Below are 24,783 nucleotides of genomic sequence, written 5' to 3' on the forward strand. Positions count from 1 at the left end.
ATGGGAGCCAATCTGGAAATGGCTTACCAAAGGAAAACAGCTAGTGCACTGAGTACTCTTTACTTGTATGTGGAGGTCAAACTTCAGTCAAAGCATCAAGTTACTGCAATAATAATTCTCTCATTCTGGGATTGGGTGGCAATCCCAGGTTGTGGCAATGCCCCAAACGACATGGAGCTATCTAGTTCTGTTAACCAAACATATGGGGGTCGATTTTCAGTGTGCCGTGAGGCGGGCTTTTAGGCGTGCGGGAGGCTAAAATCCTGAATTCGGGTGTCCCGACACCATCCCACCCAAAACTCGCCTCCATGTAAGTTTCAAAGGAGGCGGGTACCCGCCCTGCACTGGGACCCGCCGACCCGAGGCGGGAAGGGATTAGTGCTAATTAGCTGCCTGTTAACAGGTAGTTAACAGGCAGTTTTTAGCCTAATCTCTATTTTGAAGGTTGTCGTGTGGGATTCCCGATGGCTCCAAACCACGCCAGGTTAGAGGAGTCGGGCCGTCGGGTTGAAGGACTTGGAGGGGTCGAGATGTCGGTGTTCAGGTGAGTGATGGGTGCATGAGTGCAAAGGTAAGTGTGTTTGGTGTGTCTAAAGTGTGTAAAGAAGTTTAAATTACCTGTACTTACCTTTACAGCCTTCCTTCCTCTAGGCTTCGGGAGTCCATCATTCAGCCGGCACAGAAAGCAGAATGGCTGCGATCTGTCAAAAGTGACAGCCTGCAGCTTTCGGTGCCGGTGAGATTTCTAACTGAGTCTGCGTAGAAGGACTCGGGTTAGAAGTCAGACTGTCAGTGTTTGACAGCTTCAAGCAGCTGTGAAACACTGATATTTCATCTGTCAACACGTCTTGACAGATGAAATTTCAGTCTGTGACGTCACCTGTTGCCGGGTGGCCCTTAATTGGCCTGCTGAGCCCACTGGGCGGGCTCAACAAGGTCAATCAAGTGAAAATTGTGTGGATTGGCCGCATCTCGATGGAGGCGGGACTACAACCCGAAAGTTGTAGTCCCGCCTCCTTCCCGACTTCTGAATGAAAATCCAGCCCATGATCAGTGAGTATGTCTGCCAAGCAGATGTGCTAATATCAAACGTATCCAAATTGACTGCCGCGTTTCTTTGGTGACTACACTTCAAAATACTTAATTGGCTGTGTAGTACTTTAGGATGCCCTAAGGGCTATATAAATTCAAGCTCGTTATCACCTTGCAGTTTGCATCACATCAAAAATAAGTGGCTGATAAATGAATAATTCTTTATTTGGCACTTATTTTTAAGAAGTTGTTTTGCTTGAATTACAAGATTATTCATTGTTTTGGATGCACTATAGTACTGTTACAGTTGATCAGTGTCTGCAAGTCCAATGTATTTGTGTCAGAATGATTTTTGATCCATTCTCATTCACAGCTGAGTGACCTGGAGAAGAAGCACACCATGTTGGAGATGAATGCACGTGGCCTTCAGCAGAAACTGGAGACAGAACGAGAGCTAAAGCACAGACTAATCGAGGAGGTAGGGCAAATATCAGAGATCATTCCTTTGGGTGTAAAACATTTTTCTTGTGCAAAATCTTTGATTGATTTAGATGCTAGTTAATCGATTAATTGAAATATGATTGTGTACAGTCCTGTTTAATGCTAAGTTCTGTAGTTCAATGGAAATACGTCTGATGGAACTAGGAAGCAAGTCTCAGCATAAATGATTTCATGATTTTTTTAATTCATTCACAGGATGTGGATGTTGCTGGCAAGGCCAGCATTTAAACAAAGCCAATTACATAGGTATGAGGGGTGAGTTGGCTAAGATAGATTGGGAAATTTGATTAAAAGTTATGATGGTAGATAAGCAGTGGCGAACATTTAAAGAAATATTCCAAAATTCTCAACGAATATACATTCCATTGAGAAATAAAAAAAATCCACGGGAAAAGTGATCCACCCGTGGCTAACTAAAGAAGTTATACAGGAAACTTTGTGCTATCCAGAGGTGAACCATCCGGCAAGCTGGAGCCACCGGCAAAAATCAGGAGCCGTTTTTTATTCTTTTTGTTTGTTTTCTTTGCTTTTTTTTCCGCAGTCAAGCACTGCAAGGTCTGTAGCTATAGCAACAGCTTTAGCTACAGACGCTTGCAGCCACACCCGAGTGTTTAGAAGCTGTTGCTAAGCAACAGTGTTTGTTGTCAGATACGGAGATAAGAATCTCCGTATCTTTCAACATTAACTCTGGAGTGTCCGGCAGTTTTGAGGGAACGGCAGCAGCTCGGTCCCATCGGTGCCGGATAGCACAAAGTTTCCTGTAGATAGTATCAGGTTAAAAGAGGCTTATAATGTTGCGAAGAATAGTAGTAAGCCTGAGCATTGGGAGAGCTTTAGAAGCCAGCAAAGGATGACCAAAAACTGATTTAAAAAAAGGAGAAAGTAGAATGAGAGTAAATTAGCAAGAAATATTAAAGCAGATTGTAAGAGCTTCTACAAGTATGTAAAAAGGAAGAGAGTAACAAAAGCAAGCGTTGGTCCCTTAGAGGCTGAGACAGGAGAAATTATACAGGAAACTTTGTGTTATCCGGAGGCTAAATGTCCGGCAAGCTTGAGCCACCGGCAAAAATCAGGAGCCGTTTTGTTAGGTTTTTTTTCTTCTCGTGGCTTTTTTTTCCAACAGTCAGGCTCTGCAAAGTCTCTCTGAAGCTGTTGCTAAGCGACAGAGACGCTTCCAAGGTACGGCCGACTGTTTAGAAGCTGTTGCTAAGCAACAGTGTTTGTTGCCAGAAGCTCCGTATGCTTCAACATTAACGCTGGTTTGTCCGGCAGTTTTGAGGGAACGGCAACAGCTCGGTCCTGTCGGTGCCGGATAGCACAAAGTTTCCTGTATTGGGGAACAAGGAAATGGCAGAGACTTTAAACAAATATTTTGTATCTGTCTTTACAGTAGAAGACACAAAGGCCCAGAAATTCGGGTCTCCACGGGTGAGTACGCACGGGGTACTCACCTGTAGGCCCGATGGAAGTGCCGGTTTCCTGCATGCACTGCGCATCCGCGGGAAACCGGCACTTCCGTTCCTCTGAACGAAGAGGTTCAGAGGTCGAACGCGTGCGCAGGGGAGGCTGCGCGTGCGCATCAATTTTTTTTACAGGTTTCTCCGGGAACGTAAGCCTGCAGAAGTTAGAAATGTAAAAAGCAGGCGTAAGGCCTGCTTTTTACAAGGTAAGTGGTGAATTAATGAAAATTAAAACATTTTTTCCACAGGTTTATTATTTTTAAATACTTTAAAGCAAGGTAAGTTTATTTTTAGCCCCGTTAGAATATAAAAAAAATTTTCAAAAATTTAAATTATTGTTTAAAATAGTTATTTCATGTAATTTATAGTTTATTTAAACAATGTGATGTTTTAAAAAAAATTATTTGAAGGTTTAGTGCTATTTTGGGGCCGTAGTATTTATAAGTCTTGACAGCACTTCCTGTCAGACTTATGAATGGAGCATTCCCTGCTCCGATTGGCTGCCCATGGCCCACGTGATCCCAGGGGATGCATCGAACTAACTGTGCCCCTGGGATACGCAAGCACAGCGTGCCGGCAGCTGGACCAGGCCCCCGACCCAAATTTCTGGGCCAATAAGTATACCAAAAATACAAAAAGTATACCAAAAATAGTGAGGAACCAACGGTCTAATGAGAGTGAGGAACTTAAAGTAATTAATATCAGTAGAGAAAAAGTACTTGAAAAACTAATGGGACTAAAAGCCGATAAATCCCCTGAACCTGATGGCCTACACCCTAGGGTTCTAAAAGAGGTGGCTGCAGAGATAGTGGATGCATTGGTTGTGATCTTCCAAAATTCCCTACATTCTAGAACAGTACCAGCAGATTGGAATGTAGCAAATGTAACCCCACTATTCAGCAAAGGAGGGAGAGAGAAAACAGAGAACTACAGGTCAGTTAGCCTGACATTAGTCATCGGGAAAATGCTGGAATCCATTATTAAGGAAGTGGTAACAGGGCACTTAGAAAATCATAATCTGATTGGACAAAGTCAACGTGGCTTTATGAAAGGGAAATCGTGTTTGACATTCATTAGAGTTTTTTGAGGATGTAACTAGCAGGGTAGATAAAGGGGAACCAGTGGATGTAGTATATTTGGATTTCCAAAAGGCATTCGATAAGAGGCCACATAAAGGTTGTTATGCAAGATAAGGGCACATGGGGTTGGGGGTAATGTATTAGCATGGATAGAGGATTGGTTAACAGACAGAAAACAAAGTAGGGATAAATGGGTCACTTTCAGATTGGCAGGCTGTAACTAATGGGGTGCCGCAAAGATCAGTGCTTGGGCCTCAGCTATTTCCAATCTACATTAATGACTTAGATGAAGGGACTGAGTACAATGCCTCCAAGTTTGCTGACGATACAAAGCTAGGTGGCAAAGTAAGCTGTGAGGAGAATGCATAGTGGTTATGTTACTGGACTAATACTCCAGAGGCTTGAACTCATGATCCATAGAGGTGATTTTGAATCTCACCACGGCAGCTGGGGAATTTAAATTTAGTTAATTAAATAAATCTGGAATAAAAAGCAAGTATCGGTAATGGTGATCATGAAACTACCGGATTGTCATAAAAACCCATCTGGTTCACTAATGTCCTTTACAAGGAAACCTGGTCTGGCCTATATGCGACTCCAGAACCACAGCAATGTGGTTGACTCTTAACTGCCCTCTGAAATGGCCGAGCAAGCCACTCAGTTGTAACAAACTGCTACAGAAAACAATAATAATAAGAATAAAACCGGACGGACCACCCGGCATCGACCTCGACACCGACTTCGGACACAACAACAGCACACCCAGCCCAGTCGACTTTGCAAAGTCCTCCTCACTAACATCTGGGGACTTGTGTCAAAATTGGGAGAGCTGTCCCACAGACTAGTCAAGCCTGACATAATCATACTCAAAGAATCATACGTTTCAGCCAATGTCCCAGACTCCTCCATCACCATCCCTGGGTATGTCCTATCCCACCGGCAGGACAGAGCCACCAGAGATGGCAGTACAGTGGTATACAGTCGGGAGGGAGTGGGCCTGCGAGTCCTCAACATTGACTCCGAACCCCATGAAATCTCATGGCTTCAGGTAAAGCACGGGTATGGAAACCTCCTGCTGATTACCACCTACCGCCCTCCCTCAGCTGATGAATCAGTACTCTTCCATGTTGAACACCACTTGGAAGAAGCACTGAGGGTAGCAAGGGCACAGAACGTACTCTGGGTGGGGGACTTCAATGTCCATCACCAAGAGTGGCTCGGTAGCACCACTACTGACCGAGCCCTGAAGGACATAGCTGCCAGACTGGGCCTGCGGCAGATGGTGAGAACCAACACGAGGGAAAAACCTACTTGACCTTGTACTCACCAATCTACTTGTTGCAGATGCTTCAGTCCATGACAGTATTGGTAGCAATGACCACCGCATAGTCCTTGTGCAGACGAATACCCGTCTTCACACTGAGGACACCCTCCATTGTGTTGTGTGGCACTACCACCGTGCTAAATGGGATAGATTCAGAACAGATCTAGTACCTCAAAACTGGGCATCCATGAGGTGCTGTGGACCATCAGCAGAGCAGAATTGCATTCCATCGCAATCTATAACCTCATGGCCCAGCATATTCCTTACTCCATCAAGCCAGGGGACCAACGCTGGTTCAATGAGGAATGCAGAAGAGCATGCCAGAAGCAGCACCAGGCGTACCTAAAAATGAGGTGCCAACCTGGGGAAGCTGCAACACAGGACCACATGCATGTTAAACAGCTAAAGCAGCATGCTATAGACAGAGCTAAGTGATCACACAATCAGTGGATCAGATTAAAGCTCTGCAGTCCTGCCACATCCAGTCATGAATGGTGGTGGACAATGAAACAACCAACGGGAGGAGGAGGCTCCATGCTCAGTGATGGCAGAGCCCAGCACGCACGTGCAACAGACAAGGCTGAAACGTTCACAACCATCTTCAGCCAGAAGTGCCGAGTGGACGATCCAGCTTGGCCTCCTCCTCAGGTCGCCTCCATCACAGAAGCCAATCTTCAGCCAATTTGACTCATGCCACATGATATCAAGAAATGGCTGAGCGCATTGGATACAGCAAAGGTTATGGGCCCAGACAACATCCCGGCTGTCGTGCTGAAGACTTGTGCTCCAGAACTGGCTGTGCCTCTAGCCAAGCCGCTCCAGTACAGCTACAACACTGGCATCTTCCCGACAGCGTGGAAAACTGCCCAGGTATGTCCTGTCCACAAAAGCAGGACAAATCCGATCCAGCCAATTACCGCTCCATCAGACTAATCTCAATCATCAGCAAAGTGATGGAAGATGTCGTTGACAGTGCTTTCAAGCGGCACTTACTCACCAATAACCTGCTCACCGATGCTCAGTTTGGGTTCTGCCAGGACCACTTGGCTCCAGACCTCATTACAGCCGTGGCCCAAACATGGACAAAAGAGCTGAATTCCAGAGGTGAGGTGAGAGTGACTACCCTTGACATCAAGGCAGCATTTGACCAAGTGTGGCATCAAGGAGTGATAGTAAAATTGAAGTCAATGGGAATCAAGGGGAAAATTCTCCACTGGCTGGAGTCATACCTAGTCCAAAGGAAGATGGTTGTGGTTGTTGGAGGCCAATTATCTCAGCCCCAGGACATCACTGCTGGAGTTCTTCAGGGCAGTGTCCTCGGCCCAACCATCTTCAGCTGCTTCATCAATGCCCTTCCCTCCATCTTAAGGTCAGAAGTGGGGATGATCGCTGATGATTGCTCAGTGTTCCATTTCATTCGCAACTCGTCAGATAATGAAGCAGTCCATGTCCGCATACAGCAAGACCTGGATAACATTTAGGCTTGGGCTAATCAGGAGCAAATAACATTCGTGCCACACACGTGCCAGGCAATGACTATCTCCAACAAGCAAGAGTCTAACCACTGCCCCTTTGACATTCAATGGCATTACCATCGCTGAATCCCTCGCCTTCAACATCCTGGGTCACCATTGACCAGCAACTTAACTGGACTAGCCACATAAATACTGTGGCTGCAAGAGCAGGTCAGAGGCTGGGTATTCTGTGGTGAGTGTCTCACCTTTTGACACCCAAAGCCTTTCCACCATCAACACAGCACAAGTGAGGAGTGTGATGAAATATTCTCCACTTGCCTGGCTGAGTGCAGCTCCAACAACACCCAAGCAGCCCACTTGATCAGCACCCCATCCACCAACTTAAACATTCACTCCCTCCACCACTGGCGCACTGTGGCTGCAGTGTGTACCATCTGCAAGATGCACTGCAGCAACTCGCCAAGGCTTCTTCGGCAGCACCTTCCAAACCCGCAACCTCTTCCACCTAGAAGGACAAGGGCAGCAGGCGCATGCGTACACCACCACCTGCAAGTTTCCCTCCAAGTCACGCACCATCCTGACTTGGAAATGTATCGCCATTCCTTCATCGTCGCTGGGTCAAAATCCTGGAACTCCCTTCCTAACAGCACTGTGGGAGTACCTTCACCTCACGGGTGGCAGCGGTTGAAGAAGGCGGCTCACCACCACCTTCTCAAGGGCAATTAAGAATGGACAATAAATGCTGACCTTGCTAGCAACGCCCACATTACAAGAACAATTTTTTTTTTAAAGAACCTGCAAAGGAATATAGATAGGTTAAATGAGTGGACAATAAGGTGGTAGATGGAGCATAATGTGGGGTAGCGTGAGGTTCTTCACTTTGGTAGGAAGAATAGAAAAGCAGATTTTTTTTAAATGGTGAGAAACTATTAAATGTTGGTGTCCAGAGATTGCATGGAGGTACATCAATCAATTAGGAAGGCAACTGTCACGTTGGCCTTAATGCTGCAGGGTTGGAGTACAAGAGTAAGGAAGTCTTGCTACAGTTGTACAGGGCGTTGGTGAGACCACACCTGGAGTACTGTGCACAATTTTGGTCTTCTTATCTAAGGAAGGATATACTTGCCTTAGAGGCGGTGCAACAAAGGTTCACTAGATTGATTCCTGGGATGAGAGGATTGGCCTACGAGGAGAGATTGAGTAGATTGGGCCTATACTCTGGAGTTTAGAAGAATGAGAGATGATCTCAAGATTCTGAGCGGGGTTGGCAGGATAGATGCTGCGAGATTGTTTCCCCTGACTGGAGAGTCTAGAACTAGGGGTCATAGTCTCAGGATAAGTGGTCGACCTTTTAAAACTGAGATGAGAAGGAATTTCTTCACTCAAGAGGGTTGTGAATCTTTGGAATTCTCTACCCCAAAGGACTGTGGATGCTCAGTCATTCAGTATATTCAAGACTGAGGTAGATGGATTTTTGGACTCTAGAGGAATCAAGGGATATGGGGATAGGGCAGGAAGAACATAAGAACATAAGAAATAGGAGCAGGAGTAGGCCAATCGGCCCCTCGAGCCTGCTCCGCCATTCAATAAGATCATGGCTGATCTGATCCTAACCGCCAATCCACTATCACAGAACCATCTCCTGAATCTAACAGAATTAGACACACGAAATAGGAGCAGGATCAGGCTACACGGCCCCTGGGCCCGCTCCGCTACCCACAGGGCCGTGACCATTCCGAACCTAGACTCATGTCCAAATTCCTGCCCGCTCCCCGTAACCCTTAATTCCCTTTACTTCTAGGAAACTGTCTATTTCTGTTTTAAATTTATGTAATGATGTAGCTTCTACAGCTTTTTGGGCCAGCATATTCCATGGACCTACCACCCTCTGAGTGAAGTAGTTGCTCCTCATCTCAGTTTTGAAAGAGCAGCCCCTTATTCTAAGACTATGCCCCCTAGTTCTAATTTCACCCATCATCGGGAACATCTTCCCCACATCCACCCGATCCAACCCCTTCACAATCTTATATGTTTCAATAAGATCGCCTCTCATTCTTCTGAACTCCAATGAGTAGAGTCCCAATCTACTCAACCTCTCCTCATATGTCCATCCCCTCATCCCCGGGATTAACCGAGTGAACCTTCTTTGTACTGACTCGAGAGCAAGTATGTCTTTTCTTAAGCATGGACACCAAAACTGTACGCAGTATTCCAGGTGCGGTCTCACCAATACCTTGTACAACTGAAGCAATACCTCCCTATTTTTATATTCTATCCCCCTAGCAATGAAAGCCAACATTCCATTGGCCTTCTTAATCACTTGCTGCACCTGCATACTAACCTTTTGAGTTTCGTGCACCAGGACCCCCAGATCCCTTTGTACTTCAGTACTTTCCAGTTTCTTGCCATTAAGATAATAACTTGCTCTACGATTTTTCCTGCCAAAGTACATAACCTCACACTTTCCAGTATTGTATTCCATTTGCAAAATCTCTGCCCACTTACTTAGCCTGTCTATGTCCCCTTGCAGGTTTTTTATGTCCTCCTCACTCACTACTTTCCCTCCCATCTTAGTATCATCTGCAAACTTTGATATGTTACACTCAGTCCCCTCCTCCAAATCGTTAATATAGATTGTAAAGAGTTGGGGACCCAGCACTGACCCCTGCGGAACACCACTCGTTACTGATTGCCAGTCTGAGAATGAACCATTTATCCCAACTCTCTGCCTTCTGTTAGATAGCCAATCCTCTATCCATGCCAGAATATTACCCCCAATCCCGTGATTTTTTATCTTAAGCAATAATCTTTTGTGTGGCACCTTGTCAAATGCCTTTTGGAAGTCTAAATACACTACGTCCACTGGTTCCCCTTTATCCACCCTATATGTTACTTCCTCAAAGAACGCCAGCAAATTTGTCAAACATGACTTCCCCTTCATAAAACCATGCTGACTTTGTCCTATTAAATTATGATTATCCAAATGTCCTGTTACTGTCTCCTTAATAATGGACTCCAAAATTTTACCTACCACAGATGTTAGGCTAACCGGTCTATAGTTTCCAGCCTTCTGTCTACTGCCCTTTTTAAATAAGGGCGTTACATTAGCAGTTTTCCAGTCTGCCGGGACCTTTGCCGAGTCCAGGGAGTTTTGGAAAATTATTACCAATGCATCCACAATCCCTACCGCCACTTCCCTCAAGACCCTAGGATGTAAGCCATCAGGTCCAGGTGATTTATCTGCCTTGAGTCCCATTATTTTACCGAGTACCACTTCCTTAGTGATTTGGATCGTGTTTAGCTCCTCCCCCCCTAGAGCCCCCTGTTTGTCCAGTGTTGGGATATTCTTAGTGTCTTCTACTGTAAAGACTGATATAAAATATTCATTCAGTGTTTTTGCCATCTCCATATTTCCCACCATTAATTTCCCGGTCTCATCCTCTAAGGGACCAACATTTACTTTAGCCACCCTTTTTCTTTTTATATAACTATAAAAACTCTTACTATCTGTTTTTATATTTTTTCCTAATTTACTTTCATAATCTATCTTCCCTTTCTTAATCAATCTTTTTGTTATTTTTTGCGTCTTTTAAAGTTTTCCCAATCCTCTATCCTCCCACTAGATTTGGCTACCTTATATGCCCTTGTTTTTAGTCGAATACTATCCTTAATTTCTTTACTTAGCCACGGATGGCTGTCTTTTCTTGTACACCCTTTTCTTCTCAGTGGAATATATTTTTTTTGGAAGTTGTAAAATAACTCCTTAAATGTACACCACTGATCATGTATCGTCTTACCCTTTAATCTATTTTCCCAATCCACTCTACTCAATTCCGCTCTCATACCTTCATAGTCTCCTTTATTCAAGCTTAGCACGCTTGTTTGAGATCCAACCTTCTCACCCTCTAATTGAATATGGAATTCAACCATGTTATGGTCACTCATTCCAAGGGGATCCTTTACTAGGACATTTTTAATTAATCCTGTCTCGTTACACAGGACCAGATCTAAGGTTCAGTTACATACTGCTCAAGAAACCCATCCCTAATACACTCAATGAACTCATCCTCAAGGCAGCCCTGCCCAATTTGATTTGTCCAATTAATATGATAGTTAAAATCCCCCATAATTATAGATGTTCCCTTATTACAAGCCTCAACTATTTCCTGATTGATACTCCGTCCAACAGCGTTGCCACTGTTCGGAGGCCTATAGACTACGCCCACTAGTGTTTTTTTCCCCTTATTATTCCTTACCTCCACCCAAACTGTTTCATTATCCTGATCTTTTGACCCAATATCATTTCTCTGTATTACAGTGATTCCTTCCTTTATTAACATAGCCACCCCACCTCCCCTTCCTTCCTGCCTGTCCATCCTGATCGTTAAATAACCTGGTACGTTTAATTCCCAGGCATTGTCACCCTGCAGCCATGTTTCTGTAATGGCCACAAGATCATACCCATATGTAGTTATTTGTGCCATTAACTCGTCTATTTTGTTACGAATGCTACGTGCATTCAGATAGAGAACTTTCAAAGATGTTTTGTGACACTTAGTTCCTGCTTTTGCCCTTTTTATTACTTTACCTTTTACTCCATACCTTCTGCCCCTTCCTGACACGCTCTGGTTTTTAATTTCCCCACTGCTACCTAAGTCTATGACCTTCTCTGTTGTCATTTTTATTATTTGTTCTCTAGGAACCTCCCCCCCACTAGTTAGTTTAAAGCCCTCTCTACAGCCCTAGTTATATGATCCGCCAGGACTCTAGTCCCAGCACTGGCCAAGTGAAGCCCGTCCCAACGGAACAGCTCCCTCCTGCCCCAGTACTGGTGCCAGTGTCCCAGGAAGCAAAACCCATTTCTCCCACACCAGCCTTTGAGCCACGCATTTAACTCTCTAATTTTATTTGTCCTAGCCAAATTCGCTCGTGGCTCAGGTAATAATCCAGAGATTATTACCCTTGTGGTTCTGCTTTTTAATTTGGCCCCTAGCTGCTCAAACTCCCTCAGCAGAACCTCCTTCCTTGCCCTATCTATGTCGTTGGTACCAACATGGACCACGACAACTGGATCCTCCCCCTCCCACTCCAAGTTTCTCTCCAGTCCAGAGGAGATGTCCTTAACCCTGGCACCGGGCAGGCAACACAGCCTTCGGGACTCTCGCTCTCGGCTGCAAAGAACTCTATCTATCCCCCTAACGATACTATCCCCTACCACTACAACATTTCTTTTAACTCCCCCCACTTGAATGGCCCCCCGCTCCACGGTACTGTGGCCAGGTTGCTCATCCTCCCTGCAGTCCCTGTTCCCATCCTCACAGAGAGTAAGAGCCTCGAACCTGTTGGACAAGTGCAAGGGCTGCGGCTCCTCCAACACTACCTCCTGGATCCCCGTACCTGCCTCACTTCTAGTCACACCATCCTGACCCTGGCCACGGACTACATCTGAATTAATTAATCTAATTGGTGTGACTACCTCCTGATACACAGAGTCCAGGTAACTCTCCCCCTCCCTGATGTGTCTCAGTGTTTGAAGCTCGGACTTCAGCTCTTCAACACGGAGCTGGAATTCCTCGAGCAGCCAACACTTACTGCAAATGTGATCACCGTGAGCATCAATGGTGTCCACCAGCTCCCACATATTGCAGCAGCAACACATCACCTGATCTCCCATTCTATGTAATTAATTTAATTAATTAATATTATTCTTAAATACCCTCTGCCCCGATTCTAGATGGTGAATATCACACCTTAGAAACTATAAACCAAAGAGATTTAAGCTTAAAAGGAGAGAAATACTTACCAACCAATCACTTACCCGCTTTCTGGTGACGTCACACTTGGATTACTTTTTACCTCTCTCCTTCCCTCCGAGTTCCAAGATTGGAGATTGAGGTGGAGTTGAGGTCGAAGATCAGCCATGATCTTATTGAATGGTGGAGCAGGCTCGAGGGACCGTATAGCCTACTCCTGCTCCTAATTCTTGTGTTCTTACTTATGTTCTTATTTATTGCCCATCCCTAATTGCCCTTGAGAAGGTGGTGAGCCACCTTCTTGAACCGCTGCAGTCCATGTGGTGAAGGTATGCCCACAGTGCTGTTGGGTAGGGAGTTCCAGGATTTTGACCCAGTGACGTTGAAGGAACGACGATATATTTCCAAGTCAGGATGGTGTATGACTTGGAGGGGAACTTGAAGGTGATGGGGTTCCCATGTGCCTTCTGCCCTTGTCCGTCTAGATGGAACAGGTCCTTCTAGGTGGTAGAGGTCGCAGGATTCGGAGTTACTGTTCAAGAAGCCTTAGCGAGATGCAGCAGTGCATCTTGTAGATGGTACACACTGCAGCCACGTTGAGCCAGTGGTGGAGGGAGTGAATGTTTAAGGTGGTGGATGGCATGCTGATCAAGCGAGCTACTTTGTCCTTAATGTTGTTGAGCTTCTTAAGTGTTGTTGGAGTTGCATCCATCCAGGCAAGTGAAGACTATTCCATCACACTCCTGACTTGTGCCTTGTAGTGAATGGAAAGGCTTTGGGGAGTCAGGAGGTGAGTCACTCGCTGCAGAATACCCAGCCTCTGACAGAATACCCAGCCTCTGACCTGCCACAGTGTTTATGTGGCCGGCCCATTTAAGTTTCTAGTCAATGCTGACCCCTTAGGATGTTGATGGTGGGGGATTCAACAATGTTAATATTAATGTTAATATTAAAGCAGGAAATTGTCCTCTTAAAGATGGGGGATTATGTGTTCATGGGAGGGCACCATTAAAAGTACAGGATGAGTAGTTTCACTTCTGCTTAGGGACATGAAAAAGCATGCCTGGCATTTGGCCTGCTGCACTCCTTTCCTGAGCAGAAATTGAGCACCTTGGCAGCTCTGCCAGTTGCAGGACTCTGATGTTATTAATACTGTGTGAATGAAATCTCATGGTTATTAATTGTGACCAAATTTGTATTAGCTTAGTAAATTATATTCTTTCTGTCCATCTCTATACTTTTTTTATGTTCATATGTTCTGAACCTTGTGGTTATTCCCCTTATTTAGCAAACAAAACTGCAACAGCAGTTAGACATGCACAAAACGCACATCTTCCGTCTGACCCAAGGACTGCAGGAAGCCCTAGATCAGGCTGACCTGTTGAAGACAGAGCAGAGTGATTTGGAGTACCAGATTGCAAACATGCAGGTGAGAATTGAATGCAATAAAAAAATCAGATCACTTTTATACTATGTGGTGACTGACAAATGGTATAGAAAAGCAATAAAAACAAATTGAGGTAGAACCTGTACAACCATTTCATCCCAGAAACCAGTGGCTTTGACCAATGTAGTGGTGAAAGCACAGGCATGCGGTCTTTAGTGTGCATAAGTATGTCTGGGTGGATTAAGACCTGATGTAAATTTGAGTATACATACCATGCGGCTGCTGTAGTGCATCAGCGTCATTTGGTATAGAGATAACTGAAAAGGTTTGATGCCTTTAACATGGCATTTCGCAGTGAAATAAAATCCCTGTCTCTGATCATTTTAGTGAAAACCCCCCAAAAAACTAATTAATCATATTTTATTCACCTCTATGTTTTGGCTAAAATTAGGGATTTCAGGTTCCAGCATATTGGCTTGTGCCCTCCTTTTCTGCCTGATTTATAGGCTATGTTCTTCACTGACGGATGGGAGAATGACCAGGCTAATCTGGTATTACTGAAGATTATTTCTGTAGCGATAACCCTGTTGAGTATGATTTCACAATTGAAAGATGTGCAGTTTGCCATGTCTATACAAAGATGTGTGTGTGTACTACGTGAAAGCAGTTATAACATCAATGTGAAGTTTTTGAACCAAGATCTGAATGTAATCCAGTGGAAGGTTAAAGAAAGGGCCTGGTTTCCAACACGGAAAAAACAGCAGAAACAAATTTTTCTCTTGATTAATTGGCCTATGATTGGGATGTACATGTTTGGGCAATTGAAATAGATGCCCATATTCAACGTTCACCATTCTCTCTATCCATAGATGGTGTTCTCCCATGATAGAGTGAAGCTGGAAGGTACTATCACTCAACAGTCTAAACTGATTGATTTTCTGCAATCAAAGATGGACCAGCCAATTAAAAAGAAGAAGGTAGTTAAATGTGAATGCAAACTGAAGCTGATTGTATGGGTATTATGTGAATGGAATTATAATCGTGCCTGTTTGAAATTTCTTGAGCAGGCTATTGAACTTTGTTGTCCTAACCTTGAATGCTTGCTTGCCTGGACACCTGCTTTGCTCTTGCTTGAGTCGGTACCTGCTGAAATCCTCAAAATTAACTGGGGGGAACTAAACTAAACTTAGCCCAAATTTGAATTTATTACAGGGGAAAGTTAAAGGAATGGGCTGACTTTCAACATGTAAAATCAGTGCAAACTTGTTTTCTCTATGATTGGGATGTGGGTACCCAACATTTTCTGAGAGACTAATATCTTTCTGATAGAATGTCCTTGGGGTGGTGCATTCGATTGGGTAAACGATAGCATAGTGATTAGTTACTGGACTAATAATCCAGAGGCTTGGACTAATGATCCAGAGACATGAGTTCAAATCCCACCACGGCAGCTGGGGAATTTAAATTCAGTTAATTAAATAAATCTGGAATTAAAAGCTAGTATCAGTAATGGTGACCATGAAACTACCGGATTATCGTAAAAACCCATCTGGTTCACTAATGTTCATTAGGGAAGGAAATCTGCCGTCCTTGCCTGGTCTGGCCTATATATGAGTCCAGACCCACAGCAATGTGGTTGACTCTTAACTGCCCTCTGAAATGGCCCAGCAAACCACTCCATTGTAACAAACTGCTCCGAAAAACAATAATAAGAATAAAACCGGACGGATCACCTGGCAACGACCTAGGCACCAGATTTGGACATGACAATGGCGCACCCAGTCCAGTCGACCCTGCAAAGTCCTCCTCACCAACATCTGTGCTAAAATTGGGAGAGCTGTCCCCCAGACTAGTCAAACAGCCTGACATAGTCATATTCACACAATCATACTTTTCAGCCAAAGTCCCGAGTCCTCCATCACCATCCCATGGTATGTCCAGTCCCACTGGCAGGACAGACCCACCGGAGGTATACCACAGTCGGAAGGGAGTGGCCCTGGGAGTCCTCGACATTGACCCCGGACCTCATGAAGTCTCATGATATCAGGACAAACATGGGCAAGAAAACCACCTGCTAATTACCACCTACCAACCTCCCTCAGCTGATGAATCAGTACTCCTCCATGTTGAACACCACTTGGAAGAAGCACCGAGGGTAGCAAGAGCACAGAATGTACTCTGGGTGTGGGACTTCAATGTCCATCACCAAGAGTGGCTCGGTAGCACCACTACTGACCGAGCTGGCCGAGTCCTGAAGACATAGCTGCCAGACTGGGCCTGCGGCAGATGGTGAGAGAACCGACACGAGGGAAAAACCTACCTGACCTTGTACTCACCAATCTACCTGTTGCAGATGCATCTGTCCATGACAGTATTGGTAGGAGTGACCACCGCACAGTCCTTGTGGAGACAAAGTTCTGTCTTCACCCTAAGGACACCCTCCATCGTGTTGCGTGGCACTATCACCATGCTAAATGGGATAGATTCAGAACAGATCTAGCAGCTCAAAACTGGGCATCCATGAGGCGCTATGGGCCAACAGCAACAGAATTATATTCCACCACAATCTGTAACCTTATGGCCTGGCATATCTTTCACTCTACCATTACCATCAAGCCAGGCGACCAACCCTGGTTCAATGAGGAGTGTAGAAGAGCATGCCAGGAGTAGCACCAGGCGTACCTAAAAATGAGGTGCCAACCTGGTGAAGCTACAACACAGGACTACATGCATGCTAAACAGAGGAAGCAGCATGCTACAGACTGAGCTAAGCAATCCCACAATCAGTGGATCAGATCAAAGCTCTGCAGTCCTGCCAAATCCAGTCGTGAATGGTGATGGACAATGAAACAATTAACAAGAGGAGGAACATCCCCATCCTCAATGATGGCGGAGTCCAGCACGTGAGTGCAAAAGACAAGGCTGAAATGTTCGCAACCATCTTCAGCCAGAAGTGCCGAGTGGATGATCCTGCCTCATCCTGAGGCTCCCACCATCACAGAAGCCAGTCTTCAGCCAATTCGATTTGCTCCACGTGATATCAAGAAACGGCTGAGTGCACTGGATACAGCAAAGGCTATGGGCCCCGACAACATCCCGGCTATCGTGCTGAAGACTTGTGCTCCAGAACTAGCCGCGCCTCTAGCCAAGCCGTTCCAGTACAGCTACAACACTGGCATCTACCCGCCAAAGTGTAAAATAGCCCAGGTATGTCCTATTCACAAAAAGCAGAACAAATCCAATCCAGCCGATTACCGCCCCATCAGCCTACTCTCAATCATCAGCAAAGTGATGGAAGATGTCGTCAACAGTGCTATTAAATGGCACTTATTCACAAATAACCTGCTCGCCAATGCTTTGTTTGGGTTCCGCCAGGACCACTCTGCTCCAGATCTCATTACAGCCTTGGTCCAAACATGGACAAAAGAGCTGAATTCTAGAGGTGAGGTGAGAGTGACTGCCCTTGACATCAAGGCAGCATTTGACGGAGTGTGGCATCAAGGAGCCCAAGTAAAATTGAAGTCAATGGAAATCATGGGGGAAAATTCTTCACTGGCTGGAGTCATACCTAGCCCAAAGGAAGATGGTTGTGGTTGTTGGAGGCCAATCATCTCAGCCCCAGGACATCACTGCTGGAGTTCTTCAGGGCAGTGTCCTCGGCCCAAACATCTTCGGGTGCTTCATCAATGTCCTTCCCTCCATCATAAAGTCAGAAGTGGGGATGTTCGCTGATGATTGCACAATTTTCAGTTCCATTCGCAGCTCCTCAGATAATGAAGTAGTCCGTGTTTGCGTGCAGCAAGACCTGGACAATATTCAGGCTTGGACTGATAAGTGGGAAGTAACATTTGCGCCACACAAGTGCTAGGCAATGGCCATCTCCAACAGGAGAGAGTCTAGCCACCTCCCCTTGTATTCAGCAGGATTACCATTGCTGAATCCCCCACCATCAACATTGTAGGGGTCACCATTGACCAGAAACTTAACTGGACCAGCCACATAAATACTGTGACTACAAGAGCACGTCAGAGGCTGGGTATACTGTGGCGAGTGTCTCACCTCCTGACTCCCCAAAACATTTCCACTATCTGCAAGGCACAAGTAAGGAGTGTGATGGAATACTCTCCACTTGCCTGGATGAGTGCAGCTCCAACAACACTCAAGAAGCTCAACACCATCCAGAACAAAGCATTCCGCTTGATTGGTACCCCATCCACCACCTTAAACATTCACTCCCTCCACCACCGGTGTACCGTGGCTGCAGTGTGTACCATCTACAAGATGCACTGCAGCAACTCGCCAAGGCTTCTTCAACAGCACCTCCCAGAGAGATTGAGTAAAGTAGAGTAGGGCTATATTCCCTCGAGTTTAGATGAATGAGAGGTGATCTCCATTGTAAGGTATAAAATTCTTAGAGGGCATGACAGGGTAGATGTTGAGAGGACGTTTCCCCTGGCTGGGGAGCCTAGAACCAGGGATCACAGTCTCAGAATAACAGGTCGGCCATTTCGGACTAAGATGCGGAGAAATTTCTTCACTCAACGGCTTATGAATCTTTGGAATTCACTACCCCAGAGAGCTGTGGATGCTCAGTCATTATGTATATTCAAGACAGAAATTGATAAATTTTTTAGATTTAAGGGAACCAAGGGATATGGGGATAGCGCGGGAAGGTGGAGTTGAGGTATAAGATCAGCCATGATCTTCTTGAATGGTGGAGCAGGTTCAAAGGGCCGAATGGCCTACTCCTGCTCCTATTTCTTATGTTCTTATTATGACACCATTCCTTGCGTGCAGAGTTTGTTTGGGCGCCGGCGTGAGGACCCTGCTCTCCCTGCCCAGATTCCCATGCAATACAATGACCTGAAGGTAGCCTTGGATAAGGAGAGATGTCGAAATATGGAGCTAGAAGATGCACTACAGAAAATCCGCGTAGAGCTGAAATGTGTGCGGGAGGAAGGTAAGAACATTCAAAGAGTCAAGGACTGGTTGAGGTGTTTCAGGTAATGGTTTAGTGATGTGCATTAACACAGTCAGATTTGGCTACAGTAAGAAGCCCCTCAACAGGCTCCAGCGTTTAAGCAAAAGTGAAGAGCAGCTTAACATTCCCAAAGAGGAGAGTACTGTTTGAGTGTGTTACTGTTCATGGGACTGTCTGGGCAGTTTTGGGAGCCAAATGCATCTGTTGGTCACTTCAGTATTACAGGGCTGAATTGCTGATGTGAGCCTTGCAGACGTTCGTACTTTACCGTGTACTTTTCACTGCTATTTGCTACTCTGCAGCTTAATTATATAATAGTATGCAAAAACAGCTATTTCCTGTAAGCCCCATTAGCACAGATATCACATACAAAGCTGGGTTTGTATCTGTTTCAGATAGAATTCTCAAAGGCAAGAAACCTTTGGAATAGTCCCCAAATGTTATCAGTAGATTGTTTTTAAAAAATACATCAAGCTGATTTGGGCAAGATACAAAGTGTGCTAAAAGCTAGTATTAATGGTGTCGCCTTTTATAACCTAAAACCTGCTGGAATGTTCATTTATCATGTTAAAAACTTCCATTCTGGAAGGCATCATGAACCAGTATACTCATAGGCCTAGAAATTGGGTTGGTAGCGCCGGCGCTGAGCGCCTAAAGAGACCTAGAATTGGGGTGATACCCTATGTTGGGGCGGTCGCTATGAAGATAGCGACAACTCAGATATTGACTATACATTTAGCGCCTGCGCTAAGTGTTTGCACGCGCCCGCGAGCGCAAGCAGCTCATGACGTCATTTCAGTGTGCAACGCCTTCTAGGAGCGCCTGAGCGCATATTGGGTGGCGCCCGGAGCCTTTACGCCTAGCGCTATTAGTGACAGTTCGAGGGAGGGCTAGCAGGCCCTTCTCTGAGTAGGGGGGCGCTATTTAAAGGGACAGCTCTAGTGCAGAATGTTCAGCCACTTGGCCTGCTCATTGCGATCGTTGCTGGATAAAGTTGGCGAGCTACTGTGGAGTGGAGTTTTGGGAATTTAGCTTTAGAGTACTTGGGACCTTCAAACCTGTCCGAAGCACTTGCAGCACTACACCTAAAAGCCTTTTGACCAACTGGCATCGGAATGGGAGCTTCTTTGGAGGGCGACGGCCTCATCGCCCAACACTGTGAAGGGGCAGAGAGACGGCGGGAGAGAGGGCCGGGATTGGCCAGAAGGAGGAGGGGCAATGGAGGTCGGCCAATCCGACGGGATGCTGCGAGGGTCTTTAGGCAGCATGTGACAAGCCTTGACATGTCGGAGGAGCAGTGTTTGGGAAGGCTCCGATTCTGGAGTGACATTGTTACTGATCTGTGCCACCTGCTTGGTCAGGATCTGCAGCCGCGTGAACGGTGCAGAACCGCTCTGTCCGTGATCGCTAAACTGACTGATGGCCTCAAGTTTTATGCCAACGGATCCTTTCAGCCAGCCATTGGGGACATTGCGACTGTCGCTCAGGTTGCAGTCCACTGTTGCATCCGGCAAGTTACAGATGCCCTTTATAGGCGAAGGCGTCAATTCATGACCTTGCCTCTGACCCTGCACAAGCAGGCGGAGCGCGCGCAGGGTATCGCTTCTATTGCGGACTTCCCCATGGTGCAGGGGGCGACTGACAGCACACACGTGGCTTTGAGGGCGCCATGCCATCATCCTTAAGACTTCCGCAACCGCAAGGGGTTCCACTCCCTCAACATGCAGCTGGTCTGTGACCACCGCCAAATCATCATGGCAGTCACCGCGCATTTCCCAGGGTGCAGCCACGATGCCTTTATCCTGCGGTTGACTTCAGTTTGTAACCTTTCTGAGGGGTGTGGTAAACCACTGCTAACTCTGTACAGGTCCGGGCATGTCTCCGCCCCTGGCTCCACCCCTAAGCCCGGGTATAAAGGTGACTCACCACCCTTCCCCCGGGAGCCCTTAGGATGGATCCACTAGCAGAGGCATGCTCCAGTTCTTAGTCAATAAAAGCCTACTTCGTATAAGTTCAACTCGTAGCCTTTGGTGTTGTTGATAGTGCATCAATTTTATTGACTAAATTTTCGACATGGAGCAAATCTTGAAGCTGGAACGTTTAGACCTGGATCCTCAAGCAGCAGATGCAGCCAATAACTTTGAACACTGGCTGAGCTGTTTCGAAGCCTTCCTGGAGGCCTCCAGCACTACCGTCACTACAGATGACGCGAAACGGCTTGTCTTGAACTCACGGGTGAGCCACCGAGTCTACTCGATCATCCGAGACGCCACAACTTATGCGGCCGCCATCGCGACGCTAAAGGAACAATACGTGAGGCCTGTTAACGAGGTCTACGCCAGACACCTCCTGGCTACCCGAAAACAGCGCCCCGGGGAATCGGGCGCCGAATATTTACTGGCACTGAGAGTCCTCGGCCGGGCCTGTAATTGCAAAGCGGTGACGGCCAAGGAATGCACGGAAGACCTGATCCGAGACGCCTACGTAGCCGGCATCAGGTCCAACTATACTCGGCAGAGGCTGCTGGAACAGAGGGGGCTCGACCTGCAGAAGACGGTGGCCCTCGCTAACTCGTTAGACGTGGCCCTCCAGAACATGGACGCCTACCCCCCCTGACCGGATGGCCACGTGGATGTCACGGGAGCAGCCATCTTGGGACCCGGTAAGGCCACAAGCCGCCAGCAGCCCAACTACAGCTGCAATGACCAGAGGCCAGAAATGCTACTTCTGCGGCCAGGCCAAGCACCCCAGACAGCAATGCCCAGCAAAGGACGCGACCTGCTCCAAATGCGGCAAGAAAGGCCACTACGCGACAGTGTGCAGGGTGAAATCGACCCCCAATTCCAGCAGCGCCGCGTGTGAACCGTGCAGGCCGCCATTTTGGATCCCACCAACCACGTGTGAGCCGTGCGGGCCGCCATTTTGGGCACCACCAGCCGTGGGGGAGCCGCCATCTTGGACACCATTTCGGGACCAGGCCCCTGGCGCGGGCGAATACTACAGCGACCCACCGACCTCGACGATGGCCTCCATCACCCTGGACCAATCTAGGCCCCATCAACTAGCCAGGTCCATGATGAACGTAAAGGTAAATGGCCATGCCACAAATTGCCTTTTCGACTGCGGAAGCATGGAGAGCTTCATCCACCCCGACACGGTGCGACGCTACTCCCTATCGGTTATGCCCACACGCCACCAGGTCTTTATGGCCTCAAAGTCCCATACGGCGGACGTCGGCGGCTACTGTGTAGCGACTCTGACAGTGAACGGCGTGGAGTACAGAGATTTTAAATTCCTCGTCCTGCCACAGCTCTGCGCTCCCGTACTGCTAGAATTAGACTTCCGGTGCCATCTGGAGAGCGTCACGATGGCATATGGCGGGCCCCTGCCCCCACTTACAGTCTGCAGCCGGCAGAATTTAAACACGGCGCCGCGCAAAGTATGCAGCCTGTCCACCCTGAAGGTCAAACCCCCCCCCCGTTGTTCGCTAACCTCGCCAAAGACTGCAAGCCAATTGCTACTAAAAACAGGCGGTACAGTGCCGGGGATAGGAGCTTTATTAAATCAGAAGTAGAAAGACTCCTGAGGGAAGGGATTATCGAGGGCAGCACCAGCCCATGGCGAGCCCAAGTGGTGGTAGTGAAGACCGGCGAAAAACAGCGCCTGGTTATTGATTACAGCCAGACGATCAATCGATGCACGCAATTAGACGCATACCCACTTCCCCGCATATCTGACATGGTCAACCAGATAGCACAATACCGGGTATTCTCGACGATTGATCTGAAGTCGGCATACCACCAGCTCCCCATCAGGCCTGAGGACCGCCAGTACACGGCCTTCGAGGCTGACGGTCGCCTCTACCACTTCCTCCGAGTCCCCTTCGGCGTCACCAACGGGGTCTCGGTCTTCCAAAGGGAGATGGACCGGATGGTTGACCAGAATGCGCTGCAGGCCACCTTCCCCTATCTCGACAACGTCACCATCTGCGGCCATGACCGGCATGACCACGATGCCAACCTAGAAAAATTCCTCCGTACGGCCCAACGGCTGAATCTGACATACAACAGAGAAAAATGTATGTTCCGCACCACGCGCCTCGCTATTCTTGGCTGCGTGGTGGAAAACGGAGTCATCGGCCCCGACCCCAACCGAATGCGCCCCCTCCTGGAACTACCCCTCCCCCACTGCCTAAAAGCCCTGAAGAGATGCCTAGGGTTCTTCTCTTACTACGCCCAGTGGGTGCCCAACTATGCGGACAAAGCCCGGCCCCTCATCAAGTCAACCTCCTTCCCCCTGATGGTAGAGGCCCGTGCGGCCTTCACCCTCATAAAAGAGGACATTTCGAAGGCCACAATGCATGCAGTGGATGAGTCCATCCCTTTCCAAGTGGAGAGCGATGCATCCGACTTCGTCCTAGCCGCAACCCTTAACCAGGCGGGGAGACCCGTGGCCTTCTTTTCACGGACCCTCCAGGGCCCCGAAATTCGACACTCCTCAGTCGAGAAGGAGGCCCAGGCGATAGTGGAGGCGGTACGGCACTGGAGGCATTACCTGGCCGGTAAACGTTTCACCCTGCTCACTGACCAACGGTCAGTAGCATTTATGTTTAACAACAGACAAAGGGGGAAAATCAAAAATAAGATATTGCGGTGGAGGATCGAGTTATCCACCTACAACTACGATATCTTATACCGGCCCGGGAAACTTAATGAGCCCCCAGACGCCCTATCCCGTGGGACATGTGCCAACGCACAAGTCGATAGGCTACGGACCCTCCACAATGATCTCTGCCACCCGGGGGTCACCAGGTTCTTCCATTTTATTAAAGCTCGCAACCTGCCTTACTCCATCGAGGAGGTCAGGACCATGACCAGGAACTGCCAGGTCTGCGCCGAATGCAAACTGCATTTTTATAGGCCAGACAGGGCACACCTGATTAAAGCCACCCGCCCCTTCGAACGTCTCAGCGTCGATTTCAAGGGGCCCCTTCTCTCCTCTGACCGCAACACGTACTTCCTCAATATTATTGACGAGTACTCCTGTTTCCCCTTCGCCATCCCCTGCCCGGACATGACCAGCGCCACAGTCATCAGGTGCCTCAACGACCTGTTCGCCATATTTGGCTTCCCCAATTACATCCACAGCGACAGGGGCTCGTCGTTCATGAGCGACGAGCTGCGCCAGTACCTGCTCGAGAAGGGCATAGCCACGATCAGGACTACCAGCTACAACCCCCGGGGTAACGGACAGGTAGAGAGGGAGAACGCAACGGTGTGGAAGACCGCCATGCTCGCCCTAAAATCCGAGGGCCTCCCAATCTCCCGCTGGCAAGGTGTCCTCCCCGATGCGCACCACTCCATACGATCACTGCTCTGTACTGCCACAAATGCCACCCCTCACAAGAAGATGTTCGTCTTCCCCAGGAAATCCACCTCGGGGACATCACTACCGCCATGGCTGACGTCTCCGGGACCCGTCCTGCTCAGGAAACACGTGAGGAGCCATAAGACGGACCCCCTGGTCGAAAAGGTTCACCACCTCCATGCCAACCCACAGTACGCCTACGTGGCGTATCCTGACGGGCGGGAGGACACAGTCTCAATTCGAGACCTCACACCCTCAGGTACCACCCGAAACACCATCGATCACCATCCACTACCTCCACCCACCACCACTACCCACGACGCACCACCGGGGTGTCTACCACGAACTGACGACATGCCGGTGCCATCCCTACCCCGAGAGGACGACACGCCAGTGCTCCGTCCCACGCGAGAAGCGGCCGCGG

At 47.6% G+C, this 24,783-nt stretch overlaps 1 protein-coding gene across 4 annotated transcripts in view; it reads left to right on the top strand.

The window, feature by feature from the left end:
- cita (citron rho-interacting serine/threonine kinase a) overlaps positions 1-24,783 on the top strand; it is a 311,435-nt gene that overhangs the window by 203,072 nt on the left and 83,580 nt on the right. For all 4 annotated transcript variants that reach the window (XM_085961882.1, XM_085961879.1, XM_085961880.1 and 1 more), the window contains 4 exons: positions 1,406-1,510; positions 13,913-14,053; positions 14,881-14,988; positions 18,809-18,971. In XM_085961882.1, coding sequence (XP_085818008.1) covers positions 1,406-1,510; positions 13,913-14,053; positions 14,881-14,988; positions 18,809-18,971 — 517 coding nt within the window. The remainder of the gene's footprint in view (positions 1-1,405; positions 1,511-13,912; positions 14,054-14,880; positions 14,989-18,808; positions 18,972-24,783) is intronic.

This window comes from Somniosus microcephalus, chromosome 19 (genome assembly GCF_052327205.1).
Source record: "Somniosus microcephalus isolate GS21.2 chromosome 19, FLI_Smic_1.0, whole genome shotgun sequence".
Taxonomy (NCBI): domain Eukaryota; kingdom Metazoa; phylum Chordata; class Chondrichthyes; order Squaliformes; family Somniosidae; genus Somniosus; species Somniosus microcephalus.